This window comes from Cupressus sempervirens, chromosome 11 (genome assembly GCF_028749045.1).
Source record: "Cupressus sempervirens isolate cs-2001-9-10 chromosome 11, ASM2874904v1, whole genome shotgun sequence".
In the NCBI taxonomy this organism is placed as follows: Eukaryota; Viridiplantae; Streptophyta; class Pinopsida; order Cupressales; family Cupressaceae; genus Cupressus; species Cupressus sempervirens.
In genome coordinates this window covers 294,116,771-294,137,164 of record NC_143128.1, presented here as the reverse complement: position 1 = coordinate 294,137,164, position 20,394 = coordinate 294,116,771, and the positions used below count along the sequence as shown (strand labels likewise).

Genomic DNA, 20,394 nt, shown 5'->3' with positions numbered 1-20,394 from the left:
CAACGACTAAAGGGGAATGTCAAATGCGGTACGCAGTACAGGGCCAGGGGATGTCAGATGCGGTACGTAGAACAGGGCTAGGCATAGCGGCAAGGGTAAACAAAATAGTTTACCCTTTAGCTGTTGCTCGCTTCCATGTCCTGTGCACTTCATCCATCTGCCACCCATCTGTGATTGTACGTTTCAAAGAGTGCTGCACACCACACAAAGTGAGTGGACGGTATTGAACAAAGTTTTTCAAATATCTTCCAATTAGATGACTAGAGACAACACGGAAGTAATCTTAATCTGTGTGGCTGCTCCGTAATTCCAGTTTAACTTGGTCATCAGTAGAGATCTATATAAGGATACCAATCCTTATACCAATAGCATGATTTGATATGCTAAATACCCACATGAAGCTGAAATTGAAGATGGCTTGTTTTCTGCTATTGTTTCTGTTCGTATTTCCTGTCTCTCATTCTTCTCCTCTTTATTCTGATGAAGCAGCTCTCTTGGCTTTCAAGACTTCTCTTTCCCTCGACCCTCACAATGTTTTGCATGATTGGTCTTCCAATAACTCTTTTTGTAATTGGACTGGTGTTTCTTGCTCTTCTTGCCATCAACGTGTGGTTTCCTTGAATCTCACAAGTATGTCACTAATGGGCACTATTTCCCCCTCTCTTGGAAATCTTTCTTTTCTTAGAGTACTTGCTCTTGGAGAAAATAGCTTTCATAGCCAAATTCCCACTCAGTTGGAAAGGCTTTTTGGCCTTACAATCCTTAGATTATCTCTAAATGAATTAGAAGGATCTATTCCCTCCACTTTGGCTGACTGCCGTTCTTTACGTTATCTCATCCTATCTTATAACAAACTAAGTGGCAACACTCCCTCTGAGCTAGGACTCCTTTCACATTTAGAAATCATTTATTTAAGAACAAACTAACTAACAGGCACAATCCCACCTTTCTTAGCAAATATGTCCTCTTTAATTGAATTGGACTTGGGGTACAATGGATTTTATGGTGATATTCCTATTGAATTAGGCATGCTTACTCAACTTGAAGAGCTTAATTTTGGTGAAAATTACTTATCAGGCATGATTCCCACCACCCTTTCCAATTGAACTCATCTCCAAATTTTGCATTTATATGACAATCAATTAATTGGTCACATTCCCTAGCAATTTGGAAAGCTATCGAAGTTACAAGTATTGCTTTTATGGAAAAATCGACTCACTGGAGAAATTCCAGCCTCCCTCTCCAATTGCTCTCAACTTTGAGGAATTGATTTAAGTGAGAACCAAATAAGTGGCACAGTGCCATTGGAGTTTGCAAAATTGGGCAATCTTTGATTTATTTCCATAGAGGCGAATAATCTCACGAACAAAAACAATGAGTTGCCTTGTTTAACAGCCTTGATGAATTGCTCATCCTTGCATGAAATAGACTTGTCTTTTAATCAACTTAGTGGGATTTTGCCTCCTTCTATTAGTCAACTATCAGGCCAACTATATATACCGAGTCTGAACAATAATAAACTTGAGGGGAACATGCCAAGTGGCATCGACAACCTTACAAAGTTGGAAAAATTAAATTTATCTGACAATCATTTCAATGGGATCATTCCATCCACACTTGGCCATCTTTTAAATCTTGAAAGATTGTATTTGGACAAGAATAATTTAAGCGGGCAAATACCAGAAAGTCTAGGGCATGCAAAAAGTCTTGGACTGCTATCATTGAGTGAAAACATGATCTCTGGTCAAATCCCATCTCCTCTTGGCAATCTTCTAGAACTAAGGCATCTTATTCTTCATCACAATCAACTTTCAAGGAAATTGCCCGCTAGTTTAGGGAGATGTATAAATTTGGAAAAAATTGCCCGCTAGTTTAGGGAGATGTATAAATTTGGAAAAGGTGGACTTAGCCTATAACAGACTACAAGGAAATATACCTCCTAAATGGTCAAGTCTTGTGAATCTTCAATTTTATTTCAATGTTTCAAGCAATTTATTGGAAAGTTCTATTTTAGTAACAAGTACTATGACAATGGTTCAGGCCATAGATGTGTCTCTCAACAACTTCTCAGGTGAAATTCCATCTGCATTATCAAGTTGTACAAACTTGCAATATTTGAATCTTTCATGGAATTCATTTTGGAGCTCAATACCAATATCACTTACTAATCTAAAAAATCTTCAAGACATTGAATCTTTCATGGAATTCATTTTGCAGCTCAATACCAATATCACTTTCCAAAAAATGAAAATGCTTCAACATATTAATGTATCTTCAAACAATTTAAAAGGAGAGGTTCCAAAAGGAGGAGTTTTTGCAAGGATTGATAAGTCAACAGTTTCAGGAAATGTTGGCCTGTGTGGATAGTGGATTAATTTACCACCATGCTTGGATTCCAAGAACAAAAGAATGTCAAACTTCAAAAAGGTGATAGTACTAGTTGTGATTGGCATTGCAATATTTGTTATGTCTTCTATATCGTTTCTAATGTTTTATAAAAGGAGACATATTGATCAGAATCCCGTTGACATCAACATTGGACCAAGAAGAATTTCATATGAAGAGCTTGTAGATGCAACTGGTGGGTTTAGCCAAACTAATCAACTAGGGCCAGTTGGTAGTTTTGGATCTGTTTATAGGGGAATTCTCAACAATGGTTTACATATTGTTGTTAAAGTCTTTAGTTTACAAGATGAAAATGCCCTCTGAAGTTTTCAGAGAGAATGCAATGTGTTAAAAAGAGTTAGGCACCATAATGTGATAAAAATCATTTCAACTTATTGTAACCATGATTTTAAGGCATTGGTTCTTCCTTTCATGTCAAATGGGAGTTTGGAGAGTTGGTTGTTGTGTGCAAGTCATTCATTATGAACTAAAACCTAACAATGTATTGTTAGAAGATGACATGACTTCATATATAGCAGACTTCGGCATTACAAAACTCTTTTTTGAGAGTTCAATGAATTCAATATCTTTTGCAAGTGTACTAAATGGATCTATTGGCTACTTTGCACCAGGTATAAAATTTATATCATTAAAATATAAATGATCATAGATTGTTTTAAATTTTAATAATGATTTCATATAGCTTCAGAGTCATTGATTATTATATATTGTATTGTAGAGTATGGAATGGGTGGAAAGATTTCAACCAAAGGCGATGTATATAGTTATGGAATTCTACTATTAGAATTATTGACAAGGAGGAGACCAATAGATAGCATGTTTGTAGAAGGTATTAATCTACCAAAATGGTCAAGCATATATTTTCCAAATAAAATCACAGAGATGGTGGACTGCCAACTACTCATAGATGTTGACGAGTCAAATAAAGAAATGATATTCACATGCCTTACTAAAATCATGCAAATTGGGTTGATTTGTACAAGGGAGGTTCCACACCAACATCCAACTATGATGGAGATTGTTCAAAGATTAGAAAAAATAGCAAATGTATTTCTTGGTACTCCAAGAACTTTTCATTTGCCCATAGATATCTCACCTTTTCTTGAGGAAACTAGCAATCCAGAAAACACTTATGAAGGGAGTTCCAGAAATTGGTCTACATCTACATCCTAGCTTTTCACTCATGTTATCAATCATTGGTTCTTTCTATGAAAGGAAGAATGTTCAAGCTACTTATGAGTTTTAGGCTTAGGCATCTCTACAGTCACTAGAAGTCTCCATCTCTAGGCATGTTGCATTTGGTTGTGTTGCGTCCCTTGGCTCAACATTGTACATATTTATTTCACTATTTAAGGCACTATGATCATTAGATATTTGTTTTCCCATTATCAATTCCAGTCTTATATTCCACTGAATCTCTGTGTTGTTGTTCTCATTACAATTTTTTTTGACCTTGTAAGCATGATGTTAAAATTTAATAAACAATGGTGTCTATTAAGTGGTCAAATTTCAGGGCTTGTCCTTCACTTCTAAGATCTTCTATCTATTTATATCTGAAAAGATATTTAAAATTAAATTGAATCTAATTATTTTAAGTAAGCATAAATTTGTGTTTTTAAATTTATTCAATGATATGTTTTGCAGAGAGCTTAATAGCTCATCCTTCTTCTCTCATTGTGAGATTCTATTTCCAATTATACAAGTCTTTTTCCCATTCAAACAAATCTGATGACATTCTCTGTCTAATTATAGAAGCCTTACAAAAATTACACAATAATACATTTCAAATCACAAGCGTTTAATGCTAAATTGCAGCCAAATTACAATTGATTATCAAAATGTAATAATTGAGTTTTATTGAAATCTGGAAGTCTTTATAATTTGCCTTCAAAATTTGTGTTGCTGCTTGTGGTGTGTTATCTGCTTATGAATGTGGCTTCCTATGTTCTCATGCTTCCGTCACTTTTTTCATACAGCAATCATACATCTAGTTCTTTGATGTATAATACATTTCTGTGTTTTTTTAACTTCTATTCTGAATGACTTTAACATCAGGTACTAATAATTCATTCCTAAAATAAAAGTTCAAAGTTTCTTAATGTAATGTTTAAGACTGAAATAGAGACAGCTCTAAATTCTTCTTATTTCCATGTATTTTATCCATTTATTCATATTCTCTGCTTTTTAATACTATTAATGTATTAATCATTAGTATTCAAGAATTAGTTTTCCAGTTTTAGATATTTTTCTACTCTTTTATCTTATTGCATTCCTAAGTCTCACAGTAGTATCAGGACAGATTTAGTGTATTAAATTCTAGTCTGAAACGTAGAATCACCTTTAAACATCATACACTAATAGAAGAATGTGACCATGGTGGGTATATATGCAGAGAGAGGAGGATAGATAGTGCTTAAGCAGTGTTGGGAATGATATTTATTGCTTCTGGATGCATAGACATTGAAGTCAGAATGATTGCATAACCAGGAAAGTGAGCATGCTTCTATTGCAGTGATTGTCATATTTTGAAAAATGTATATAAAAGTGATCTGATTGCAGATGTTTTTTTAGAACGCCTCGCGCATCCAATATGGTCGTTGCATGTTGTTTGTAGTGAATGTAGATTCTATTAGAAGATTTTGGATTTACATACTTATCAATTGAATGCCTTTTCACGAGGGAAACCACCAAGGAATTGCTTAAAAGTGATCATGTTGCTTCCCTAGTCACAAAGTTCTTCATAAACAACTCAAAAATTCTGTCAGGTTCCATCCATGCTGCGTTCAGTATAGTTATAACTATCTGTAGATGGAACCAAAGCCGTGCAAAGTGATTCGATGTATTTCATAGAATGTTCTGTTGGAAGGGGATGGAGAAATAATAGGATTAAAATTATTGCTTAAAATTAGATTCAAGCAAAACTAATTTAGGTATTCATTAAAGATAACAGATTTCTACAATCCATGATAATAAGATTTATGCTTCTGGGTAAGATTGTGTGAGAATTTTTTTGCATCAACGTTTCGGATCATACTCAATGATCCATCATCAGGATGAGAGTGCTAAGAATGTGATGATGGATCATTGAGTATGATGAGAGTGCTAAGAATGTGATGATGGATCATTGAGTATGATCCGAAACGTTGATGCAAAAAAACTCTCACACAATCTTACCCAGAAGCATAAATCTTATTAGATATTCATTACAACCGATGAAACCGAAAACAGAAGTTTTAAGAAAACAGTTACAAATATTGTTTAAAAAATAAAATTTAAATGAAAAGATCTCTCAGACGGATTGTGGGGGAAAAGTTAGTTAATGACTCGGAAAACATTCGTGAAAGGAGGCATAAGGTCATGGGTTGGAAACATGGGAAAGTTGGGGAAAGGAAAGGTGCCGCTTCTGAAGTTTTCAATGTCATATTATGTAAAGCCCTTCTTCCTTCCGCAGATTCGCTGGTCATACAGCACATTTGTTTCGATAAGCCTTCATCGTTTTCCACTGCAAGATCTGAAATGGCGAACATTTAGATGGGAATGGCTTCAGGGCTTTCGCTGAGGTCATGTGAGGGCCTGCCTGTGCCCCTCTTAAGCGGGGCCTTACGGTGAGAGCAGCGACTGCTGTAGCTCCAAAATTCTCCATGCTTAAACCCCTAGGTGACCGTGTGCTTATTAAAATTAAGGAGGTGCCCGACAAAACACAAGGGGGAACATTGCTTTCTTCATGGGCTAGAAAATAATGGGCATTTGGACAAAGAAAATATGGTTTTTAGTTCATTGAGTATTTTTTATAACAACATATTCAATCATTAATTCTCCAATATTATAAGGTAGGAAAGACATTAGTGATCTGATATTTAAAATTATATTTAAAAAGTATCAAAAATGAAAAAGATATTTAAAATTGAATGATCTGGAGGATATTCAACATTGGAATCAGAATCCTAAATAAGGATTTGCAGAAGATGGTGTTCTAAAGGACAATGTTTTTAAATATAGTTGGTAGACCCTTATAAACATGGTTGACATATTTGAACTAGTTCAATTCATTATTTTTAGAAGAAAGTATAACATCTATGTTATATTGTGTTTAATCTTTTATTTGAACAAGAATAAGAAGACATCACATACTTCTATGCCAATTTTAGAATCATTAGTAGAAATTCAAATACAAGCTTCAAATAAAGCTAGTGTTGATGACAATATTCATGGTGATGAAAATTTTATTGATTACAACAATTTAATATATGTTATTTTCAAACAAATGGACAAAGCAAGTCCATTGCATCTAATGTCTGTTATTATTAAATTGTAACATAGTTACAATAAGTTCAATGTACTTTAACCCAAATCAGGGTACTGAACACATAAAGGTAGCAAATTTTGAACAAATCAAATCAGATGTGGCAACTTCACAACTTAATTCCACTTCTGCAAAAGTTGAATAGGGTGCATGGGCTCCCAAAAGTTTGACCAAGGTGAAAGGTATGTGAAGGATGTGCAATGGGAAATGTCTAGAGATCATAAGGACATATAGAGGAACTGAATATATGAGTAAGGGATTTTTGAAATTTTGTAAACAAAATGACATAAAGAAAGAATCAACTATCTCTTACTCATGAAAACAAAATGGGGATGCAGAAAGGAAGAATAGGACTATAATGAAAATGACTAGCATGCTCCATTCTAGAAAGGTAGAAATAAATCTTTGGGATGAAGTAATTTATTAAAAAAATTAAATTTTGAATAGAGCTCCTAGAAAAAGCAGTTATGAACATAACACTTAAGAAGCATGGAGTGGAAGAAAGCCTATTGTATCTCATTTTCACATTGTTGGTTGTACAACTTATGCTCACATTCCTAATGAATGAAAAATAAAATTATAAAGAAAATGTGAGAAGTTTATGATGGTAGGATATAATGAAGAGTCAAAAGAGCATAGATTTTATAATCCTAATATAAAGAAATTTCATATTAAAAGAAGAGTTTCTCTATAATGCATTAGATGATGTAGAGAGAGAAGCATGAATTCTTCTAACAATATGTCAGCTTTTCTTGAGAGTATTAGTGATCCAAGAAGTATTGATGTGGGAAGCTTTGAAGATTAGTCTATATCCACATCTTAGCATTTTACCCAAATTAATAACAATCATTACTTGTTCTTTGTATGGCAGAGAGAATGTTCAAGCTCATATTAATAAGAATACAAATTAGACTTAGTTTAGGCATCCTCGTACTTTTCATAAGCTTCCATGTTTAGGTGTGCTACATTTGATTTTGTTTTATGCTTTGGTTCTATATTGTGGTTCTTCATTTCAAAGTTTTATTATCTAAGGTTCTATGATGATTTATTTGTTTTACTTTCATCAATTACAGTCTTGTAGTTTGCTAAATCTATGTGTTTTGTTCTTGTTGTGGCTTCACAACATTCCCCCTATTTTGAATTGAAAATAGGGACCCCCTCTTTGCTTTTAGGGTGAGGGATCTTATTCTCTAGTACATGACACCTATTCGTGCAACTTTGTGGATAGGGTCTCCCTCTAGGTCTAAGTTGGTCTAGGACATCTAGTTGATTGATTCTGAATGAGGTTAATAGGCCAGGAAGTCAAATTTTTACAAGGAAGACAAAATGTGCACACATGTGCACCCATGAGGTGTGTGTAATGTGCACCTAGGTCCCTAACTTCGGCGAAGCACACATGCGCACCCTCAAGCCCCAGTGCCTATAATAAAGTGTCTCCCCCTCACATAGTGATCACTTTGCATTTTAGGGCCTCCCAGAGCCACACTTGTGCACTATTAGGCATCTACACCTTTGCATCCACATAGTTTGTGCAGTTTATCGTCAACTTTAGCTAACTCCCAAAGGTAAACTCTAGTGTGCATGTGCACATATGCACACATGCACACCCCACTCTAATGTTCATGGTGTGATGTAACACCCCACTCAAGAACTTAAAAGAAATAAATCTAATATGTTACAAAGTTTATTGAACTATTTTTAAAAATTTTAAACAACATCAAAGTAACAATGCAGAATAAATACACATACACATCAAGTACACATAAGCAAGTACAAATACAATTTTTATTCATCAAGGGTTCCTTCGCATTGAGTTACATTTAAGAAGTTGATAATAATTAGTTTTAATCTTAAGCACAATGTTACATGATCATAAATGAATAACAAATACATAAATACATATGATATGATAAAGAACATCCAGATAACAACATCCACTTCACTTGTCTTAGGGTATGGAATAATAAATACAAGTACAAAAAATACAATACACCAATCCTATAGGATCTCAAAATACAAGATACATAAACACATAGATATAACATCTAGATAGAATTCTCCAAGACAAGAATAAGAATGATAAATGATACAACTACACCAAAGAGCATCCAACATCCACAAGCCTAAGGGGGGACCCAAATGGAAAGAAGCCATTACCTCTTGACCGTGTCATCATCTAATTATGCTCCCACCCCCATTGTGCAGGAGAGATAATGTATGATTCATGCACAGATAATTAAATCATATAACAATCTCAGGCAAGGAATCCTAATAGCCAAATCTATTCCAAAGGTAACACAATCTACTGAAGAAGAAAAGATAATTAAAATTGAAAGACACTCATTCAAAACAAACATCACATACCAAGTCAACATCCAAATACTAAATAAAATACAATATCAAATCAAGATAAAGTCAATGAATGGTATCCACCTAAATTCAAAAGCCACATGTCCAAGAACAATAATCAATAGATAACAATTGTCATCAATAAAATTAAATCACCAACAATAAGAACATCCAACAATAAGTATACCACCAACAAATAGTTGACACATCAATAAAAGTCAATGGTCAACAATAAATGACACCCAATTGATGAGTAACAAGTCACAATTAATACACCATCAAAAGTAATATCCCACAAGTACACCACTAGAAGCAAATATAAAGAATCCATGAAGGAGACTCTAGCTACATACTAGGGAGTGTCATCACGTGGTCAAACTACTTGAGTTACCCTAGACTATTCTCTCATTACACCCCAGACTCTCAAGCATTGATTTACCCTGAGGTACCAAACATAGAATACATTTCCTATTCCAATTTTCCTATTCCTATTCCAACAAACAAACAGGCCCTTGATGTTTTTTATAAGATTATTGACATGAGTTTCCATATTGGAGAGTTACAAAAAAAATTCATCATGATACTCCATTTCTCTGTCTCTCTTGTTAACATAAATTAATTCTACCAATTTGGTCAGTACAGACCAAAGAAAACTCTAAAAATTCATGAAAAACAGGTTTCATTGTTTTCCATGTCACCCAACCTCCTCTTGCATCCAATTTCATTAATATTTGTTCTACTTATCTCACTATAGTATTTTGTATATTAATAGAATGATTGAGCCTATGCATTTCAACACTCAAATTTGAAGTTCTTCTCTATGTTTTATTTCTATTTTTTTCATGGTATTGGAGCCATGAGAGAATGAGTAAGGATTGTTGCATTCTATTTTGCATAGTGATTTGTGGATGACAGCTTTGAATAATGTTGTTGTGAGAAGGCTTCTCTAGTTAACATGCATATATAGAAGTTGTTAATATTCCCTATTTTTTGCTAGCTAAGGTAAATGAAAACATTGAAGGTGTGTGCGCTTCTAAGTTCATATGGTTATCTGAAAGAAGTAGAATACATTTTTTTTAAGTAAAGGACTCTTAGTTGAAAGATCATATATTGGACAATCAAGTTAATTTGTGGGAATTTTAATGAAGTTTTATTAACACAAAAATAATTGATACTTTTAGTGTTTAGATATTTATGGATGATTGAGAAGTGTAGGTTTATTTTGGTTAATATTAATTGGTGTGTGCTCCAATCTTGTCAATATTTTCTTTGGCCATAAGTATTTGTGAAGTAGCCATTTGAAAAGTGGATAGTTGTAATTTCTTTGAAGAAAAGAGTTGATAAATATATATTTTTGTAAGCTATAAGCTTTGAAGTCCTTGTTTATTTGGTTCATAAGAAGACCAATATCTAGGTGTGGTATTTGCTAGAGGCTTGATGCTTGTGTGATTGTGTGTTGTGTGTTGTTATTTGATTAGAATTTAGCTATGGCTACCAATGAGATGTCAATTCCTGTGATTAGTGAAAAATTGGATGGTTCAAATTATGCTAATTGGAAATGTGAAATGGAGTTAATTTTACAAATCAAAAACCTATGGAAGTAGTCACAAAAGAAAAAACCACAGATCAAAGCAAACATGATAACTGTGATAAAAAAGGATATGAATGCACGTGCTATACACTTTCATTGACAACTAGTCCAAGGATTAGACCACATGTTCAATGTTTAAAAACAACAAAGAAATCAACTTGCAATGATGAAAGTTGAATATGGAGATGATGAAATCATAGAGATTTTATGTCTTCCAAAGGAGTATAATAATTTCAGTTATACTTTGGAATTAACAGACAAATTTGAGAATATGACACTAGAAGAAGTATATGGTGCTTTGTTAAATGAAGAAGAATGACTTAAAAAGTTTACAAGCGAGTCTAACAAGAGTCAACCATTTGTAGCTAGAGGAAAATACAATAATTACAATCAAGGCAGATTGTATCAAAATCAAAGAACTAATCAAGGGAATCAATAAATGAATAATCAAAGACAATGGATTCGACAAAGAGATAATCAAAATAGGAAAAGTTATCAAAGACCATGAAATTAATTTAGAAATTACAATAATTTTAAGGGAGAAATTACTATCAAATGTTTTAAGTGTGGAAATGAAGGGCATAAAAGTGATTAATGTTTTATGAAATGGAAAAGGAGATTTAATCAAAGAAGGCAATCAAATATTGTTCAAGAAGAGAGTGATCATCATATAAGGGTAAAAGCACAAACCTGTTTCACCCTTTTGTAGAGTATTTATACTATGAACTCTTCTAAAGTTGCAATTGGTTATATGAAAACAAAAGTATTGGTAAGTAGTATCATGTTTCATGAGTAGTGATTCAATAGGAATCCATCTCTCATGTTTCATGAGTAGTGATTCAACATGAATCCATGTCTCGTCATGAGAAATTGATTCATTTTGAATCACTACTCATGAAACATGGGTCAATGAGTTTGACTGAAAATCACACAATGGTGAAAAATAACAACTAATGTAAAATAAAAAAATACCTATGTTAAAAAAAAATCTGATTATGTGCTATCAAATTGTATGCGCTGTGTACTCTAATAATTGTGAGAACGTTTTAATGAACCATGCATGATTTTAATTATCAACACTGTCAACTCTAATACATATAAGTTGCCCCTGTCAAGGAACGTGTCGAACGGGGTAGAGAAACGAACAAACGAAGTGTCCGTATCAGAACCCATTTTTCTCAATAATAGACACGTGTATGTTTCTCATGCAAGTTGCGGGCATTAAAAACAAAACGAGAGTCGTCACTGTACGTTTCAAAAAGCGCTGCACACCGCACAAAGTGAGCCGACATGACACGGCATTCAACAAGCCTTCCAAATATTTTCCAGGAAGACTAGACACAGCACTGAACCAGTCTTAATCTGTGTATGTTTCTTATGCAAGTTGCCGGCATTAAAAACAAAACGAGAGTCGTCATTGTACGTTTCAAAAAGCGCTGCACACCACACAAACTGAGTCGACATGACTAGATGTTCGTATTCCTTCCCCAACATGGCATTCAACGAGCTGCCTTCCAAATATTTTCCAGGAAGACTAGACCAATCTTAATCTGTGTAGCTGCTACGCAATTCCAATTGAAGTTGATCAGCAGCAGAGATCTATATAAGGATGCCAATCCTACCAATAACATTAAGCATAACTTGATAGGCTAAATACCCACTTGGAGATGAAATTGAAGATGGCTTGTTTTCTGCTCTTGTTTCTGTTCGCATTTCCTGTCTCTCATTCTTCTCCTTCTCTCTTGGCTTTCAAGGGTTCTCTTTCCCTTGACCCTTACAATGTTTTGCATGATTGGTCTTCCAATAACTCTTTTTGTAATTGGACTGGTGTTTCTTTCTCTTCTCGTCATCAACGTGTGGTTTCCTTGAATCTCACAGGTATGTCACTAGTGGGCACTATTTCCCCCTTTCTTGTCAATCTTTCTTTTCTTAGAGTACTTGCTCTTAGAAATAACATCTTTCATGGCCAAATTCCCATTCAATTGGGAAGGCTTTTCCGCCTTAGAATACTTAGATTCTCTGATAATGAATTAGAAGGATCCATTCCCTCCACTTTGGCTGACTGTCGTTCTTTACGTCATCTTATTTTATCTTATAACAATCTAAATGGAAACATTCCCTCTGAGCTAGGCCTTCTTTCACATTTAGAAATCATTTATTTAGGAGCAAACCAATTATCAGGCACAATCCCACCTTTCTTAGCAAACATGTCCTCTTTAATTGAATTGGAGTTGGGGAGCAATGGATTTTATGGTGATATTCCTGTTGAATTGGGTATGCTTACTCAACTCAAAAACTTTTCTCTTGATGGAAACCATTTATCGGGCATGATTCCCACCACCCTTTCCAACTGCACTCATCTCCAAATTTTGCGTTTAATTGACAATCAATTAATTGGTGACATTCCCTGGCAATTTGGAAAACTATCAGAGTTACAAGTATTGCTTTTATGGGAAAATCGACTGATTGGAAAAATTCCGGCCTCCCTCTCCAATTGCTCTCAACTTCGATGAATTGATTTAACTGAGAACCAAATAAGTGGCACAGTGCCATTGGAGTTTGCAAAATTGGTCAATCTTCATTGGATTTACATAGAAGCAAATAATCTCATGAGCAAAAACAATGAGTTGCCTTTTTTAACAGCCTTGACTAATTGCTCCTCCTTGCAAGAAATAGACTTGTCTTTTAATCAACTCATTGGGATTTTGTCTCCTTCTATTAGTCAACTGTCAGGCCAACTGTATTTATTGAGTCTGAACCATAATAAACTTGAGGGGAACATATCAAGTGGTATTGGAAACCTTACAAAGTTGGAAACATTAAATTTATCTGAAAATCATTTCAATGGGATCATTCCATCCACACTTGGCCATCTTTTAAATCTTGAAAGATTGTATTTGGACAAGAATAATTTAAGTGGGCAAATACTAGAAAGTTTATGGCATGCAAAAAGTCTTGGACTGCTATCATTGAGTGAAAACATGATATCTGGTCAAATTCCAGCTACTCTTGGCAATCTTCCACCACTAAGGCATCTTATTCTTCATCACAATCAACTTTCAGGGAAATTGCCTCCTAGTTTAGGGAGATGTATAAATTTGGAAAAGGTGGACTTAGCCTACAATAGACTATAAGGAAACATACCTCCTGAATGGTCAAGTCTTGTGAATCTTCAATTTTATTTCAATGTTTCAAGCATTTTGTTGGAAGGTTCTATTTTAGTAATGAGTACTATGGCGATGGTTCAGGCCATAGATGTGTCTCTCAACAACTTCTCAGGTGAAATTCCAGCAGCATTGTCAAGTTGTACAAACTTGCAATATTTGAATTTTTAATGGAATTCATTTTGGAACTCAATTCCAATATCACTTACCAATCTAAAAAATCTTCAAGACATTGATCTCTCCAGAAATAATTTGTCAGGTACAATTCCATTGACTTTCCAAAAAATGAAAATGCTTCAACATATTAATGTATCTTCAAACAATTTAAAAGGAGAGGTTCCAAAAGGAGGAGTTTTTGCAAGGATTGATAAGTCAGTAGCTTCAGGAAACGTTGGCCTTTGTGGACAATGGATTAATCTGCCACCATGCTTGGATTCCAAGAACAAAAACAAGTCAACCTTCAAAAAGGTGATAGTACCCTTTCTGATTGGCATTGCAATATTTGTTATGTCTTCTATATTGTTTCTAATGTTTTATAGAAGGAGACATATTGATCGGAATTCCATTGACTTCAACATTGGACCAAAAAGAATTTCATATGAAGAACTTGCAGATGCAACTAGTGGGTTTAGCCAAACTAATCAACTAGGGCCAGTTGGTAGTTTTGGATCTATTTATAGGGGAATTCTCAACAATGGTTCACATATTGCTATTAAAGTCTTCAATTTACAAGATGAAAATGCCCTCCAAAGTTTTCAAAGAGAATGCAATGTGTTAAAAAGAGTTAGGCACCGTAATGTGATAAAAATCATTTCAGCTTATTGTAACCACGATTTAAAGGTACTGGTTCTTCCTTTCATGTCAAATGGGAGTTTGGAAAGGTGGTTATACCCTAAGGGAGAAGATAAATGTAAATTAACTTTGACTAACCAATTAAAAATAGCAAAGGAGATAGCACAAGGAATGGAATATCTACACCATTATTGTTGTGCGCAAGTCATTCACTGTGACCTAAAACCTAACAATGTATTGTTAGATGATGACATGACTTCATATATAGCAGACTTTGGCATTACAAGACTCTTTTTCAAGAGTTTAATGAATTCAGTGTCTTCTGCAAGTGTTCTAAATGGATCTATTGGCTACTTTGCACCAAGTATAAAATTTTGTATCGTTAGGATATAAATAATCATTAACTGTTTTAAATTTTAATAATCATTTCATATAGCTTCAAAGTCACTAATTATTATATATTGTATTGTAGAGTATGGAATGGGTGAAAAGATTTCAACCAAAGGAGATGTATATAGTTATGGAATTCTACTATTAGAATTATTGACAAGGAGGAGACCAACTGATAGCATGTTTGTAGAAGGTATTAATTTGCCAAAATGGACAAGCATGTATTTTCCAAATAAAATCTTAGATGTGGTGGACAGCCAACTACTCACAGATGTTGATGAGTCAAATAAAGCAATGGTATTCACATGCCTTACTGAAATCATGCAAATTGGGTTGATTTGTACAAGGGAAGTTCCACACCAACGTCCAACTATGATAGAGATTGTTCAGAGATTAGAAAAAATAACAAGTGTATTTCTTGGTACTCCAAGAACTTTTCATTTGCCCATAGATATCTCACATTTTCTTGAGGAAACCAGTAATACAAATAATACTTATGAAGGGAGTCCTAGAAATTGGTCTACATCTACATCTTAGCTTTTCACTGTGTTATTAATTATTGATTCTTTCTATGGAAGGAAGAATGTTCAAGCTACTACTAAAGCTACTTATGACTTTTAGTCTTAGGCATCTCTGGACTCATTAGAAGTCTCCTCTCTAGGTGTGTTGCATTTGGTTTTGTTGCGGTCTTCGGCTCAACATTGTACATATTTATTTCACTATTTAAGGCACTATGATCATTAGATATTTCTTTTACCGTTATCAATTCCAGTCTTATATTCTGTTGACTCTTTGTGTTGCTGTTCTCTTCACAATTTTTTTTTGACCTTGTAAGCATGCTGTTATAATTTAATAAACAATGGTGTCTATTAAGTGTTCAAATTTCAGGGCTACTCCGTCAGTCCTAAGGTCTTCTACCTACTTATATCTGAAAAGATATCTAAATTCAAAATTAAATCTAATTATTTGAAGTAAGCATAAATTTGTGTTTTTAAATTTAGTCAGTCATATATTTTTGTAGGGAGCTTAATAGCTTCCTAAGAGGAACACCCTCAAACAGCCAAGACAATAGAGAAAGGTTGGCTCATCCTTTTTCTCTCATTGTGACATTCTCTTTCCAAAGAAATTTGATGACATTCTCTGTCCAATTATAGAAGTCAATTCAACTCACAGGCCTTTAATGCTAAATTGCAGCCAATTAAAATCAATCATCATAATGTAATAATTAAGTTTTATTAAAATGTGGTAGTGAACTCTTTATAATTCACCTTTGAAATTTGTGTTTCTGCTTTGTTTAACTTATGTTATCTGCCTAGGCACGTTGCTTCCTGTGTTCTCACGCTTCATTCTGTCACTTTTTCCATGCAGCAATGATACATCTAGTTCTTTAATGTTTCATTTCTTTCTGTAAGTTTTTCACCTCTGTTCTAGATGACTTAAACATCACAGTAATAATTCATTCTGAAACTACAAATGCTAAATAATAAAATTAAGTTTTTAACTTGTTTTGTTTCAACACATTTTTCTCTCTTCCTTTAAAAGCAGCTCCAAAACTCTCTTATTTCTCTTTGCTTTTTTCAGTACTGTTAATGTATTAATCATTGAAAGGGTCAATGAATTACTCTGTAAAGAGCAGAGGTCATATGGCTGCGTGAGGAAATTGAGAGAATGCTGATCATGAGGATTTTGAAAACATTAGCGATTTCATTGCCTCTGCACGTTTATACATTCTAAGGTGGATTCCTGTTTCGCTAGTTATCGTAGAAGAGCTAAATGTAAAGAAAGCGTGAGATACGACGCTGAAAACATGGAACTATAACTAGTATCAAAAGAGCTCTGGAGGTACATCTCTAAAGAAGAAATTCATCCCATGTTAAAAATTAGATCGTATGAAGAATATTAATGACAAGGCAATTGATGATTGTTAATGGATCAATTCTCAAACTATTCACTTGGGTTTGAAGATAATTTTTGGGCCAAATTAGAAATAATCTGGTGCAGAGGACTGTAGAGTTTATGAGTGCACTTAGTGGAATAGGCTTTTTCTAATTCTTAAAAAATTATATTCTCTGTTTGAGTGCCGTCACTAAGAATAACGAATAAGAATATATATGCCAATTTTACCTCAAAAATGAGCATTTGCTATTCCACCAAAAGAGGTGGAATTGGAATATATATTCCTATTCCAACTTTTGATTTTTCACCAAATATAATCTATCAGGTCCATGCAATTTTTGCCCTCAAATTTGGTTGCTCACTCATCCTGTGCAACTCTATTTTTGTTTCCAGTCCATGAAATTTAGGCACTCATTCTCTGTTGACTTGGGCCATCTCCATTGTTTTGTAGAACTCGTGCTAGTAGGTTAAGCTATTTTGTAGAGTGTGCTCATCGGCTTAACTATTTTGAGGAGTGTGCTCGATGGTTTAGTTGTTTTGCAGAGGTGCCCTTCTTCCTCTGTGGGTTTTGCAAGCGCATTCTACCAGGTAATGTTTTCCATTCCTCAAAACCTTATTTGTATTCTTCCCATTTTGGTTGTAATTTTTCGGTAATGTGTTTTCCATTCCTCAAAACTCATCCGTCAAAGCCCTATTATTTGCTATACATTGTGCTCGTCAGTTTACCTATTTTGTAGAGTGTGCTTGATGGTTTAGTTGTTTTGCAGAGGTGCCCTTCTTCCTCCATGGGTTTTGCAAGCACATTCTTCTAGGTAATGTGTTTTTCTTCACAGTATTCATCTAGTCAGAATAAATAGTGAGCATTTTTCTTCACAGAAAATATAAATTGGTGGGTTATACTAAATCTAGACCTTTACAAGTAGCCCTTGCTCAAATTAAACACATTTTGCCCTTGCTCACCTTAAACATATTTATATTTGGGCATTTAAGAGCTTCTTGATCTAGATTTCTTTTTTAAATCAAAACACCTATGGATATGATATGGCATTCCCAATGTTTTCAGTGTGTGATATGGTTTTGGAGCAACTTTAACATAATAATAAAACCCATTTACATTACAACTACAATAACGATAAGTTGACTAAAGAACATACGAGAAAGAAAAGAGTGGTACCTTTGGTATACCATTCCTTTGAGATAGTCTGAAATGAAGTCCTTGCAGTATCATGTTTTATTCCAGATTATCACATTAGTCTATTTTAAAACATGATCTGTTCCATATAGTTTTTCCTTTGTACATAAATTTCACATATTTTATACTGTAGATCCAATTCATGCATGCAATTAGGTGTTATTTTGTTTATCCTTCATATCTACAGACCCTTGCATTGATATACACTCTTCCTGCCATGCAAAAGTAACCTTTTTAAGGAGCATAGTGTTTGTCCTCTGAACGTAAGCACATACATTCCAAAGTACAACCATTCTTTTCTATAACTACTCCTTTCTTCCTTATTCCCAAAACTCCATCCATCCACTCATTGGAAAACAATCCCTTCGGATCATACTTTACCCTTTCTTTCAAAAATCCCCACATTTCTTATACTTCTTCAACACTCCTTGAAATGCAACATTGTAATTCTTACCCCAGTGGGGAGTCCCTCCATACTTGAACAAACCCATCTTCTCGTCCTCATCCAGTCTAGGAACCAGGGGATCCTTTGATCGATAATATGTGAAATCCAAATCCACCGAATCCTCATTTTCTCCCAAATAAGAACTCAATGCCTTCACAAAGTGCATGAGAATCCCATTGTAGAGATCCACCCCACACAAACTAGATGGATTCAGGTCTCTTAGCTTTTTAATGTCTGTAATGAAGTGTGAAATCTTGGTCATGCTAATTTTCATGGTAGTCTAGTGAAATAATTCTCCCTTGATGCAAGGATCCCATGGACAAGCTATGAGCCAGAAATATTCTGTAGAATTAAGACACGAACTAGCTTCCTATAGCTTGTTGTGATAACCCACAATAGGATATTTGAGAAAACCCAAATCATTGTTCTTGAAGCCTGACCCAATACTCTGCAAGGCCTCCACCTATAGCTTGGCCGTCATGCACTTTCCCTTGGAATTGTTTGTAGATTTCTGCAACTCTCCTAAAATGGAAATTTTGTTTCATTTCATTAACACAAGTAACATAAATTACATGGATGTTCAACAAACAAATATTACATTTATTTTTCTCATTGAAGGAGCTTAAGCAAGCCAAATTTCTGCCCTAGTTGGAAACAATTTCAAGTACCTTTACTTGTTTGGTAGATAAGGATCCAGAATTTGGAAGTGTTGTGGTTTTATTTAGTACCACATTTCTAGAGAACTATATTAGAAACCGAAGGTCACAGAGAACATTGATGAGTTAATTGCACTCTCTCCAATGGTTGAACCCATTGCCAAAAACAACTAGAAGATAAGTGCATGCAATTCATTCCCATTTTGCCAAGTAAAGTTTCATGCTCATTACTTGCCACTTCTATATCACAAGTGCTTCCCCCATTTTGAAATCCTTTTCACTATTGTGTCACTTCAAAACCAAAATAAATGTTACATTCATATTTATGAAGACAAGCAACCCTGTTAATGGACTTTTGCTATAAAAGTTCCTCCTACATATTGCATGCCTTGTTCTTGGTTCGATGTGATACATCAAATTGTAATAGAGAATATTTCAAGGTTATGGTTAGCAACCTTACAACATAAAATGAAATAGCGTTGTACAAGTCCTAATTTTAGTTGAGTAGTGCTCAAAATTTATCTATTCAAAGGTACTCTATGACTTCTTTCAGAAAAATGTAGCTCTACATTTTAGGCCATTGAAAAGAATTTCATGATCACATTTATTCACAAGAATTGATTTCATACTTTATGTATGCTTATGTTCTTCCTCAACAAACAGGAACACAACACAGTCCATACACTAAGGAAAGCTATCAAATTTCCCAAAGAGAACCTCTTCCATCAACCAACAATATGCCATCATCATTATCTGATGAAATTTAACTAGTGGTCCACAGGGATACATTCTTGTCCCTGTTCCCATCCCAAAAATGCATCCTGCCATCCCACGTCATAGGCACTCAGTGAAACAATAGAAATCAACTTGTCAAACTTAGGAGGAAGGACAAATTGATTCCTCAGATATAGGGGCTAGTTCAATGTTTCTCCTATCTTGATGGGGTTGTTTGTAACTATTCAGACTTTTTGGGCACGGTTGTTTCTATATATATGCTATTTTGGAGAGGTGGTGCGAGATTAGGAGTTCAATAGTGGAGTCATGCCAAAGAATCTGGTCTATAGAATTGGTCGCACTCAAGTTTAAAGGGTGAGTCTTATGACTGAGTGGATTGAAGCTGATAATTGCGCACAGCTTTAACTTCATTTTTTGTAAACACTAATTAATGTACTAATATTTTTGTATACTATCGATTGTGGACATTTTCTCA

The 20,394-nt window shown here is 34.4% G+C and overlaps 1 protein-coding gene and 2 pseudogenes across 2 annotated transcripts; 2 read left to right on the top strand and 1 right to left on the bottom strand.

Annotated features, from left to right (window-relative positions):
- The first annotated feature begins 407 nt into the window (after positions 1–407).
- LOC149529276 (uncharacterized) lies at positions 408–3,654 on the top strand (annotated as a pseudogene).
- Positions 3,655–12,300: 8,646 nt separating this feature from the next.
- Positions 12,301–15,760, top strand: LOC149529275 (putative LRR receptor-like serine/threonine-protein kinase At3g47570). 2 transcript variants are annotated; one of them, XM_089809263.1, is made up of 2 exons: positions 12,301–12,527; positions 15,078–15,760. In XM_089809263.1, exons 1-2 carry the CDS (start codon positions 12,317–12,319, stop codon positions 15,530–15,532), a joined length of 666 nt encoding a protein of 221 aa, XP_089665389.1. In that variant the 5' UTR covers positions 12,301–12,316; the 3' UTR covers positions 15,533–15,760. The 2 variants fall into 2 exon arrangements, with proteins under 2 accessions (XP_089665389.1, XP_089665388.1); XM_089809262.1 differs by lacking the exon at positions 12,301–12,527 and adding an exon at positions 13,245–14,969.
- A 2,491-nt stretch (positions 15,761–18,251) lies between these two features.
- LOC149529274 (putative L-gulonolactone oxidase 6 pseudogene) lies at positions 18,252–20,022 on the bottom strand (annotated as a pseudogene).
- Positions 20,023–20,394: the final 372 nt, after the last annotated feature.

Bases quoted from the DNA above. Each gene is read 5' to 3' on its own strand.
- LOC149529275 (XM_089809262.1), top strand. From the start codon at position 14,099: ATGAAAATGCTTCAACATATTAATGTATCTTCAAACAATTTAAAAGGA. The intron at 14,970-15,077 runs GTATAAAATTTT...ATTGTATTGTAG, and splicing joins TATTGGCTACTTTGCACCAA to AGTATGGAATGGGTGAAAAG.